General features: G+C 46.8%; 1 protein-coding gene across 1 annotated transcript; it reads left to right on the plus strand.

Annotated features, from left to right (window-relative positions):
• Positions 1 to 2,943: 2,943 nt before the first annotated feature.
• LOC307018394 (SCAN domain-containing protein 3-like) lies at positions 2,944 to 4,647 on the plus strand (the record flags this gene model as incomplete). The annotated part of the gene is made up of 2 exons (XM_079648625.1): positions 2,944 to 3,227; positions 3,411 to 4,647. The coding sequence occupies 2 exons, from the start codon at positions 2,944 to 2,946 to the stop codon at positions 4,645 to 4,647; spliced, it is 1,521 nt and encodes a 506-aa protein (XP_079504751.1).
• Between the last annotated feature and the right edge of the window lie 7,742 nt (positions 4,648 to 12,389).

The following is a 12,389-nucleotide window of genomic DNA, read 5'->3' on the forward strand; positions in this document are numbered from 1 at the left end:
AAATCCAGAAAATCACATTGTCTGATTTTTAAAGACTTTATTTGCAAATGATGGAAAATAAGTATTTGGTCAAAAACAAAAGTTCATCTCAATACTTAGTTATAAACCCTTTGTTGGCGATGACAGAGGTCAAACGCTTTCTGTAAGTCTTCACAAGGTTTTCACTGTTGCTGGTATTTAGGCCCATTCCTCCATGCAGATCTCCTCTAGAGCAGTGATGTTTTGGGGCTGTTGCTAGGCAACACGGACTTTCAACTCCCTCCAAAGATTTTCTATGGGGTTGAGATCTGGAGACTGGCTAGGCCACTCCAGGACCTTGAGATGCTTCTTACGAAGCCACTCCTTCGTTGCCCGGGCGGTGTGTTTGGGATCATTGTCATGCTGAAAGACCCAGCCACGTTTCATCTTCAATGCCCTTGCTGATGGAAGGAGGTTGTCACTCAAAATCTCACGATACATGGCTCCATTCATTCTTTCCTTTACACGGATCAGTGGTCCTGGTCCCTTTGCAGAACAACAGCCCCAAAGCATGATGTCCCCCCCCCCCCATGTTTCACAGTAGGTGTTCTTTGGATGCAACTCAGCATTCTTTCTCCTCCAAACACGTCTAGTTGAGTTTTTACCAAAAAGTTCTATTTTGGTTTCATCTGACCATATGACATTCTCCCAGTCCTCTTCTGGATCATCTAAATGCTCTCTAGCAAACTTCAGACGGGCCTGGACATGTCCTGGCTTAAGCAGGGGGACACGTCTGGCTCTGCAGGATCTGAGTCCCTGGCGGCGTAGTGTGTTACTGATGGTAGCCTTTGTTACTTTGGTCCCAGCTCTCTGCAGGTCATGGACTAGGTCCCCCCGTGTGGTTCTGGGATCTTTGATCACCGTTCTTGTTTCTCATCTTGACCCCACGGGGTGAGATCTTGCGTGGAGCCCCAGATGGAGGGAGATTATCAGTGGTCTTGTTTGTCTTCCATTTTCTAATAATTGCTCCCACAGTTGATTTCTTCACACCAAGCTGCTTACCTATTGCAGATTCAGTCTTCCCGGCCTGGTGCAGGTCTACCATTTAGTTTCTGGTGTCCTTTGACAGCTCTTTGGTCTTGGCCATAGTGGAGTTTGGAGTGTGACTGTTTGAGGTTGTGGACAGGTGTCTTTTATTCTGATAACGAGTTCAAACAGGTGCCATTAATACAGTTAACAAGTGGAGGACAGAGGAGGCTCTTAAAGAAGAAGTTACAGGTCTGTGAGAGACAGACATCTTGTTTCTTTGTTATTGAACAAATACTTATTTTACACCATAATTTACCAATTAATTCATTAAAAATCAGACAATGTGATTTCCTGGATTCTTTCCCCCATTCTGTCTCTCATAGTTGAGGTGTACCTAGGATGAAAATTACAGGCCTCTCATCTTTTTAAGTGGGAGAACTTGCACAATTGGTGGCTAGGGGGTCCTCACATCCTCTAGGGGGGACCTCACCTCAAGGGGGTCCTCACATCCTCTAGGGGGGACCTCACCTCTAGGGGGTCCTCACATCCTCTAGGGCAGGGGTAAGCAAGTAAGTTTGGCCGTGGGCCAATTTTTTGCTGAGCCACAAGATGGCGGGCCAGAAAATAATCAAAGCCTAATTCAAGGAATGTATTTTGGTAAGAGGGCGCAGCGCTCCTGTTCCCCGGTTCAGAAAAAACTCTGATATCGCTGATGACCCTCCCCATCAAGACTCTGATGCGCAGTCAGATCCGCTGATTGGTTCACTGATGATATAGGCGCCCAATCCAGAGCCTCTGGCTAGACCCTCCCAAAGGGAAGCTCGTCCTCCCTAGCCCCATTTCAGTCCCATGTTAGAGGCCAGGGCTACTATCTGTATTTCATTCAACAGACTTATCTTTTACATTGAGGTTTATTTATTTTTCTCTGAAATCTTAGGGAGGATGGTCAATGGACGAGCCTCCACTGAGTAAAGTAGAGTTATGAACTAGGGAGCAGTTTATTTAACATACTTTTATTGTTAAGTTCTCTGGGTTTTTGGCATTTATTTGAGAGGCTTGAGGGGCGACAGAGGACGCACGGACAACTCCAATCCTTTTTCCTTTTCTTTATTTCAACTTCTCAAAGACACGTTAGGATTCTTTCAGGTTGAAAACCTTTAAATTACAGCATGTTTTACTTTGCAATTTAATATATTATAACCTAAATTAATCAGTAACCAAGTATTTTACTCAAACTCAATGTAGTTAATAGTTAAATACGTACTTTAATTGACCTGCTTCCCCACAACCACACATTTGCCTTATGTGACCCGCTCTATCGAAATCAGTCGGAAGTCGCAACGACTCATTTCAAAATAAACGTGGATTTGCGTAAAAAACTAGTTTTTCGGAGTTAGGTGTTTTGTTTGATTTGAATAAACAAAGTCTTGGCTTTCAGAATATGAAACTTGTATTTCCAAAATCACACCATAAATACATTTTTGAAGCTTTTAAAGGGAAGATGACAGCTCTCACTCGCGCTCTGCTCTTCCACAGCCCCCCCCCCCCCCCCCTCAATCATAGATAACACGGCAGGGTCCGTTACAGTTTGTTTTCATCTGGTTTCAAATAAACAAAGTCTCGGCTTTCAGAATATTAAACTTGTTTCGGCAAATTCAGATGATAATTACAACTTTGAAGCTTTTAACGGCATAATTACAATCGGAGAACGTAGTAACTTCACGTCACAGCAGGCAGAACAACAGCTGGTGTTTCTCGTGAGTGTTTCCCCGGGAAACAAACACAAACGCAAAAAAAACATACACACACACACACACACACACACACACACACACACGGCGAACTATGCGTTCATCCTACCTGCTTTCATCAATGCAAAGCTATTGTGTCTTATCAGCAATGAAGTTGTGGCTGCTTGCAAAGAATACAATATTAAGCGGCACCACGAGACGAAACATGACACCTTCAAAGTGGCCTTTCCACCCAAGACAGGTACGAAAGCGCAAGATTGAAGCGCTGACAGCAGGTTATGCACACAGCAGCAGGATCCTGGTGCGAGGCCGACAGAAAGGGACAACTGCGTCCCTAAAGGCGTTGCGGGTGCTCGCAAAGCTCAGCCGGCCATTCATTGACGCAGAGGTTTTCCAGGAGGTGATGATGACCGTTTTGGAGGAACTGGCCACCGACAAGTCCATGGATAGTGTCATTGCGTCAGTGAAACAGGTGTCCCTCTCTGCGAGGTCCGCTATACGCCGCATATAAGCACTGTCGGACGCTGTATTTTGCATATTTCGCAACTTCCCGCAATTTCACCGCATAAAATCACATAAAAACCCCCCATGTTTAATCGCATAATCAAGGATTTTTGCCCGTGTTTTTCTGGAGGGTCTAACAGATGTAGCCCAGTTGTGCTTCTATGTTAGATATTTTGATGGAAAGGAGATCAAGGAAGAGCTGCTGTCTCTTATTCCATTAGAAGGGCACACCACTGGGGACGTTATATTTACGAAACTGGAAGAGTTGTTTAGGCTGCATTCATTGTCATTTGAGAGGGCTAACCTAATCGTGACAGACGGGGCTCCTGCTATGGTGGGACAGCACAGAGTGTTGGTAAGCAGGTTGAAGGAGCACGCCCCCCAAATGCATGGACTGCACTGTCTCATCCACCAGAGTGTCCTTTGCGCCAAACTCAGTGGTGCGCTAAAGGAAGTTATGGACAAAGTGATGTGTGTCATTAATTTAGTCAGGGGTAGATCAAGCACCCAGCATCGGCTTTTCCGACAACTTGTGGTTGAGTCAGAAGAGGCCACCCACGATGACCTGCTGCTTCACAATGACGTGCGCTGGTTGAGCAAAGGGAAAGCGTTGGACCGCTTCTGTGCGCTACTGGATGAGGTCAAGGCGTTTCTTAGATTGAGCAAGATTAGGGCAGCAGCTGACCACCTTGCCCTTCTGGGAGACGAAAAGTTCATGTCCAATGTAGCATTTTTAGCAGATATATTTGGCCACCTAAACCAGCTCAACCTGCAGCTACAGGGGAGAGGCAAAACCATAGTGGACATGGTTGAAAAGCTTGAATCCTTCACGAGGAAGGAGTTGTTCGAGTCAGACACATCCACTGGCAGGCTCCTCCATTTCAGTACACTAAAATCACAGGCACTGGGACGAGTGACAGAGCTGATGGTGGACTTCATCAAGCAGCTACGGGCCAACTTCACGTCAAGGTTTGAGGACTACTCCATCCCAAAATACATTATTGCCTTTGTACGCAACCCTCTCACAGTCCGACCAAGTGGAGACTTCACCTCCCAGGCGAAACAAATGATCCCCTCCTTCGACGAGGCTGCCTTAGAAATGGAGCTAATTGATTTTCAAACAAGCTCCCTGGTCAGCGATGCGCTCAGAAGTGCGGAGTCTGTGAGTGCCTTTTGGGTGGGAAGCTCAGAGGAGTATAGCACGATCAAGAGACTCACATTTTATGTGCTCACAATGTTCCCTTCCACCTATACATGCGAGTCGTCCTTTTCTTCAATGAATGCGATAAAGACGCACGAGAGGAATCGATTGAACCTCGAGAACTGCCTGCGGATTAAAGTGACGTCCTTATCACCAGATATCCAAAACATAGCGACCGATGGGAGATGTCAGTTTTCACATTAAGTGAGTACCAAGCCTGTCGTAATTGTATTTAATAGCCTAATCATATTTGTTATGTTTTTGAATGAATGGCTCATTGTAATTATTATCTCTACTGTGGCGTGTTTGCTCTGTCGTTTCAGGAGCATATGCCACCACCCCTCGCCCTCCATGATCAGGCGGCTTCTCCAATTTTGTTTTCAATGTTTTGCCTGAACTTTGTTACCGTTCACATTTAAGTAAATATTACGTTTGAATGATTTAGTGAACTGGTGTTATTTTTTTCAAACCACACACCGAATGTTGGCTGTTTCAGCACCACGCGCTGTCCACCTATTGATCCACTGTCAGCGTCAGTGCACCCCGCATGCCTGTGCTGTGTGTCATTCACTCTCAACATGGATAAAGTACAATAAGCATTCTTCGGGTGTAGGTAGATTATCTATTCGGACATTATAGCCTATATGTGCGACTGTCGGTCCGATGTTGTAAAAAAAAAAAAAAATGTTTTTCTTTTTTATTCTCAAAATTACGGGCCAAATATTATTGCTGGGGGGTCGCCAAACATCGCAGGGGGGGCGCCAGGCCTCAGATGATTTGAGGCCTAATATCGAATAAAAGAAAAAAAAATGTACATATCATTTTTTTGTACATGTCATTTTATATTGTAACGCAATACATGATTGTCGCTAAAAGCTTTGTCTCTACATTACAATAAAATATAGAAATTAATTGATTAATTAAAATACAAATTCAAAAAATTAATCTGATAGTCCTCCGATTGGCTCCAACATTGACGTTACTGTGTCAGCTTTCATAATAATAACAGTTTGCTACGCTTGCTAGCTAGCGACCGACTTCATAAGGTGAATATTTTTGTCTAAAAATGTCTGAAAAAACGTAAAGGAGATGACAGCTCATCTGCAATCAAAAAGAAAATGAGGACCTACCTAGAGAGCTATCTTAACTTCGGTTTCATGGAGGGAACGGACAAAACCCGCCAGAGTGTGTGATATGCAGAGAGAAGCTAGCCAACACCTTGCAAAGGCAACAAGCCAATGGATATCAGAACAGCGTTTGTTAGGGCTGGCAGCGAGGCCTCTTTTGAATGTGCACTTTTAATAGCAAAGGCAAAGAAACCGCACAACATTGGCGAGCAGCTCATTAAGCCAGCTTGCATTAAGATGGTTGAGAAACTGTGCGGCCCGCAGGTGGCGGAGAAGCTAAAAACTACCACTGTCAAACAATACGGTGAAAGACAGAATTGACAAGATGGCAAGTAACTGCGAGTTGCAGCTGCTCCAAAAGCTCGGAAAGGAACCATCTGCCAAACAACTTGATGAAACCACAACTGTAGCAGACGAGGCTGATCCTTTCTAGCCATAACCAATCTGCCCCCCTGCCCGATCTGTACTGCGCATGTGCGAGATGGTCCGCCATACTGGTTATGGCTAGAAAGGATCTGTCTAGTGTAAATATGACGTCACGTTCTCGTTGTAACTCTCGTTGTAATCGGAGCGGCTCGGAAACACATCTACAGCAGTAACATGATGCAACATACACATTAATGCAGCAGCAATATTAATAGAGAAACATCAGACATAATAGTAAAACACTGCAAGGGAACATTTGATTGTACCAGGAGCTATCTTGGGACTTTTACTGCGACAACGTTGACTTGCCTGTGAATAAAAAATAAACCATAGTGTTGGTGATCTACAGTGTTGTCATTCTTCTTTGAACACCAGCAAGACCGCTAACACCCTATTTCAACAATCACACTCCCTGTCATTGACATCATTAATAGATAGTTTAGCTTCTCACCATCATTTGCTGTGGCCCACTGATGTTAACGATCGTAACTGAAAGGCTTCCTGCCAAACGTAAACATTCAGCCACGTGACATTCAGCCAAACTCTCGCGAGAGTTTTACACAAGACGGATCCTTTCTAGCCATAAAAGAACACTTAACAATTGCTCTGTGAGAGCCACTCAACTGGGCAGCGACAGAGCCAGTGGTTTTAGATGCTACATAGCCTTGCCACAGCTCCATGCACTGCCGATGTGATCCACATTCCGCATGTCGTTGTAATTTTAGCAACACATTCTTCCAATCCCGCACACCGTTAGTTAAAAAGGCAGAATCTCTAGCCGCTGCTGCACTGGATTTGCCTGCATGGAAAACAGAACACAGCGTCTGCCTCTTCGCTGTATTCTACAAAAGTGTAGGTCTTGTAGAACTCAGATGAAAATGATCTTCTCTGTTTCCCGAAAACCGTTTTTGGGTAGTCCGGCAGGATGGGCTGAGATGGGCCGCTTTCTCTGTCTCCCAAGTCAGTAGCGGCGGCAGTAGGACTAACGTAGGTCAGACTCAGAGGCAGAGCACTGACTGGCTGGGCTGCTCCCATCTCTCCCGGCTCGGTTCCCAGCTCGCTTCCCGCCGCTCCCATCTCTCCCGGCTCGGCTCCCGGCTCGGCTCCCGGCTCGGCTCCCGGCTCGGCTCCCGGCTTGGCTCCCGCCGCTCCCGGCTGGGTTCCCAGCTCGCCTCCCGCCGCTTCCATCTCTCCCGGCTCGGCTCCCGGCTTGGCTCCCGGCTTGCCTCCCGCCGCTCCCGGCTCGCCTACCGCCGCTCCCGGCTCGGTTCCCGGCTTGCCCCAGGCACTGCCTGGCTTCGTTGTAACCTTATCTTGGCAGGTGTTTGTTGTGGCATCGGGATTAGTTTTAATGTTTGCCTTGAAAAAAGTCTGTATATCCATTTTCGACCGCCAATGTACACTATACTATACAGTAGCTAATTTTGCATTTGAAATTAGCGGGCTTCGCTGTCGGATCGTGATGTGATTGGCCACAGAAGGGTTGGCCAATCACATCACGATCTAACAGCGAAGCCCGCTTGACACAAAGATACCTGCGCGTGCACCTGCACGCCGTCCGGTGGCTGCATAGCAGCGTGAATGTCAAAGAATCAAAGACATACATTATATTTAAATTTTACCAGGATGCAGTAACAAAAATATTTGGGAAGGCTTAGCCTTCCCTAGCCGACAGTACCCGCCGCCCCTGCGCACTGCCACTCCAACATCCAATCCCAGAGCTTGAAGATTAATCACGGGGACTGTAGTCCTAAACGATAGCTGGGGATTATGGGTAGTGTAGTGTCTTCGGCCATCCTAAACTCCTAGAGGCCTACGTCTGTTTCCGGTTATTTTTATTTTGAAATTCAGTTCCTGACGGACGTAAAAAAAGCAGAGATTATGGAAATAAACCAATAAATAAAAACAACAGGGTGTCCGCGGGGTCTTAAAAAGTATTAAAAGTTGATAAATCAATTTAGCGAAAATTAAGGCTATTAAAAAGTATTAAAAAGTATTAAACGGCATTTTCCAAGGTATTAAGAAGGTCCACAGCAACGACAACATGAAACACCCTTTAATTTACTGAAACGACATGTCGGGAAACCCCCCAAGACGGCCTCATGCATAGCACGCGCCGAAAAATGCTGCTTCTTATTTTAAGTTTCGTTGCCTTGCTCCGCTCTGTGGGGGGGGGGAACTAAGCGACTACGGTAACGGTTCCCAAGGTGGGTAGACCGGCATACGCAACGCTCTGGGGGTCCAACGGCTCCGTGTGTAAGCCCTATATGATCATTTTCTGATAACGATGAAATAGCCCGCCTCCCTCTCCCCACGTCTCCTGCTGCTGCTGGGCTGTCAGAAGAGGGGGAGGAAAAGAGAGGCAGGCACCGTTTATTAAATATTATTATATTATTATACAGAGAACAGAGTCGTTATCATTACATTACATTACATTACATTACATTGCATTTAGCTGACGCTTTTATCCAAAGCGACTTACAATAAGTGCATTCGACCAGGAAGATACAACCTTTAAGAAAACAGAATCATATAAGTACATCAGGTTTCATAGAGCCAAACATTTCAAGTGCTACTCAACTGGCATTTAGAAAGCCAGCCCTTTATTAGTATATAAGTGCTTTGTTAGTAATTCTATCGCTCGAAGTGGAGTCTAAAGAGATGAGTTTTCAGTTTGCGTCGGAAGATGTGTAAGCTATCTGCTGTCCTGATTTCAATGGGGAGCTCATTCCACCATTTTGGAGCCAGGATAGCAAACCCACGTGTTTTTGCTGACGGGAACTTGGGTCCCCCTCGCAGTGCGGGTGCAGCGAGCTGTTTGGCTGATGCAGAGCGGAGTGCACGTGCTGGGGTGTACGGTTTAACCATGTCCTGGATGTAGGAAGGGCCAGATCCATTCGCAGCATGGTACGCAAGTACCAGTGTCTTGAAGTGGATTCTAGCAGTTACTGGAAGCCAGTGAAGGGAGCGGAGGAGCGGTGTGGTGTGGGAGAATTTGGGAAGGTTGAAGACCAGACGAGCCGCTGCATTCTGGATGAGCTGCAGAGGTCGGATGGCACATGCAGGTAGACCAGCCAGGAGGGAGTTGCAGTAGTCTAGGCGTGAGATGACGAGAGCCTGGACCAGAATCTGCGCTGATGTCTGGGTCAGCTGGGGACGTATCCTCCTGATGTTGTAAAGCGTGTATCTGCAGCAGCGGGTTGTAGCAGCGATGTTTGCAGTGAAGGACAGTTTGTTATCTAGGACCACACCCAGATTCCTTGCAGTCTGAGTCGGGGAAACAACAGAGGTGCCGATGTTGATTGTTAGGTCAAGAGTGGGACAATCTTTTCCCGGAAGGAAGAGCAGTTCAGTCTTGTCAAGGTTGAGCTTGAGGTGATGAGCAGACATCCACCGAGAGATGTCTGCTAGGCAAGCAGAGATGCGTGCGACGACCTGGGTCTCTGAGCGGGGAAAGGACAGAATTAGTTGGGTGTCGTCAGCGTAGCAGTGGTATGAAAAACCATGCGGGCTAATGACAGACCCGAGCGAGTTTGTGTACAGGGAGAAGAGGAGGGGACCAAGAACCGAGCCCTGAGGGACCCCTGTAGTTAATTGACAAGGGTCGGACTCGGACCCTCTCCAAGTAACCCTGTAGGTGCGGTCGTTGAGGTATGAGGTGAGGAGGGAAAGTGCAGTGCCTGAAACTCCAAGTTCTTGGACAGTGCGAAGGAGGATCCGATGGTTCACCGTGTCGAATGCAGCAGACAGGTCCAGAAGGATGATGACAGAGGAGAGGGAGGCTGCTTTAGCAGTGTGCAGTTTGTCAGAGACAGCAAGGAGAGCAGTTTCTGTTGAGTGACCTGCCTTGAAACCAGACTGGTGCGGATCCAGAAGGTTGTTCTGATGGAGATAAGAGGAGAGTTGTTTAAAGACAGCGCGTTCAAGTGTTTTAGACAGGAACGGGAGGAGAGAGACGGGTCTGTAGTTAATAACATCAGACGGGTTGAGAGTGGGTTTCTTTAGGAGAGGGTTTACTCTTGCCTCCTTGAGACTGTTTGGAAAGTGACCAGAAGTTAGAGAAGTGTTGATGAAATGGGTGAGAAATGGTAGAATATCAGGAGCGATAGTCTGAAGGAGGTTTGAGGGGATAGGGTCCAGAGAACAGGTGGTAGGACGGGCAGAGGTAACGAGGGTAAGAACCTCACTTGGAGAGAGAGGGGAGAAGGAGGTCAGTGTGTGGGTGAAGGGAGGGTCTGGTGACCCAGCGGTGAGTAAAGGTGAGTCAGAAAAAGAAGAGCGAATATCATCAACCTTTTTTTCAAAATGGTTAACAAAGTCGCTTGACAGAAGGGAGGAGGGGGGAGGTGCTTTGGGGGGGTCCAAGAGGGTGGAGAAGATAGAAAATAGTTTTTTGGGATTGGAATAGGAAGATTGGATCTTATCTTGAAAGAAAGTGCTTTTTGCCTGAGAGATGGAAGCAGAGAAAGAGGAGAGGAGAGCCTGATAGGTTAGGAGGTCGTCATGGTGTTTGGATTTCCACCATTTCCGCTCTGCTGCCCGAAGGATGGTTCTATTAGCACGCAGTGCGTCATTTAGCCAGGGAGCAGGAGGGGACTGACGAGCCGGCCGCGATGTGAGAGGACAGAGAAAGTCCAGAGAGGATGAGAGAGTCGAGAGGAGAGTTTTTGCAGCAGCGTTTGGAGGCAGGAGTTGGAACGAGTCAGAGGAAGGGAGGGCTGAGAGCACCGATGAGGTAAAGGTAGAGGGGGAGAGGGAACGGAGGTTACGGCGGACAGGAGCAGAGTTAGAAGAGATGAGGTTGTTATGTTTGGAAAGGGGTAGAGAGAATGAAATGAAGAAGTGATCGGAGGTGTGGAGCGGGTTTACAGAGAGGTTAGAAGTAGAGCAGTTCCTTGAGAATATGAGATCAAGGACATTGCCAGCTTTATGAGTTGGTGGGGATGGAGACAGTGAGAAAGCAAAGGTGGTTAACAGAGATGTTAGTTCAGATATCTTCCCTGTCTGGAGGTTGAAATCGCCGAGAAGTACAGCGGGAGGGCCAGTTTCAGGGATGTGTGAGAGGAGATTATCTAACTCCTCCAAGAAGTCCCCCAAGGCGCCTGGTGGACGGTAGAGAACAACAATGGTTAATTGTATAGGATGGGTTACTGTGACGGCATGGAATTCAAAGGTGGAAGGAGTGAAATTAGGTAGCTTGAAGAGGGAAAAGCTCCATTTGGGAGAGAGCAGGAGACCAGTGCCACCTCCTCTGCCAGAGGGTCTGGGTGTATGGGAGAAGGAATATGCTGTGGAGAGAGCTGCTGGGGTGGATGTGTTGGATGGAGTGATCCAGGTCTCCGTGAGAGCAAGGAAATCCAGAGACTGCAGGGAAGCGTAGCCAGAGATGAAGTCAGCCTTAGGAACAGCTGACTGGCAGTTCCACAGGCCCCCTGAAACGAGATGTTGGATCTCAGTGGAGCATGTGGGATAGACGAGAGCAGGCCGGTGAGATCTAGGAGAAACACGGGGCCAGTGATAATTGCGAGAAGACACATGAACAGGAATGCAGAAAATACACATGATTAAAGCATGAGGGGCTAGAGAACCCAAGAGAATTGAATAAAACTAAATAACACCAGCGATACTTGGCGCAATCAGAGTAGGATTTGCCTCCTCTTTGCCTCCCACGTGACTCACACAGGACTCTTAATGTCTTTGTCAGTCTCCCACAGGACTCCAATGTCTTTGTCAGTCTTCGTCAAGCTGACGCTGAAGCTGACGCTCCAGGAAAATGCAACTTAAGATCGATAGTGTCCTCGCCGATTCTGGAAGCACACTGAGTTATTCTGATTTGAAATGCGCTATTTAAAATGTTTTTGCACTTCCCGCAATCAGCAGAGTCTTCCTGCCTATTGAAATGCACACTTGAGGGGCGTGACTCACTGAGACCTGAGTTACGCCTGGAGTTGAGCAGATCTGAGATTTTAAAATCTCTCAGAAATCGCCGTTTTAGCTACAATAACTACAGAACAATTATACAGAGTAGAATAAATGAAACAGAGAAGTCTATTTAAACAAGAATATAACTTACAGTGATTGCTGAGTCAGTATCGATAGTGTCCTCGCCGATTCTGGAAGCACACTGAGTTATTCTGATTTGAAATGCGCTATTTATCAATTTGTTTTAAAGCTCAATAAATAACAAAGAAGACCTCTGATCGGCACTTTTCTAATTTTGTACGGAAGATTTAAACTTTAACGGACATGTTGACCGGCGGAACATTTTTTTTACGGAAACTGCCGCACGGTCCCCTCGTTCCTTGGAAGAGGCGGAGAGGTGGGTGTTTTTCATCTGCTGTGGACTACCTGAGAGATACAGCAGGAGAACACGCCGTCCACCGCGGAGAATAA

The sequence above is a fragment of the Notothenia rossii genome, assembly GCF_949606895.1.
Source record: "Notothenia rossii genome assembly, chromosome: 9".
Classification (NCBI taxonomy): domain Eukaryota; kingdom Metazoa; phylum Chordata; class Actinopteri; order Perciformes; family Nototheniidae; genus Notothenia; species Notothenia rossii.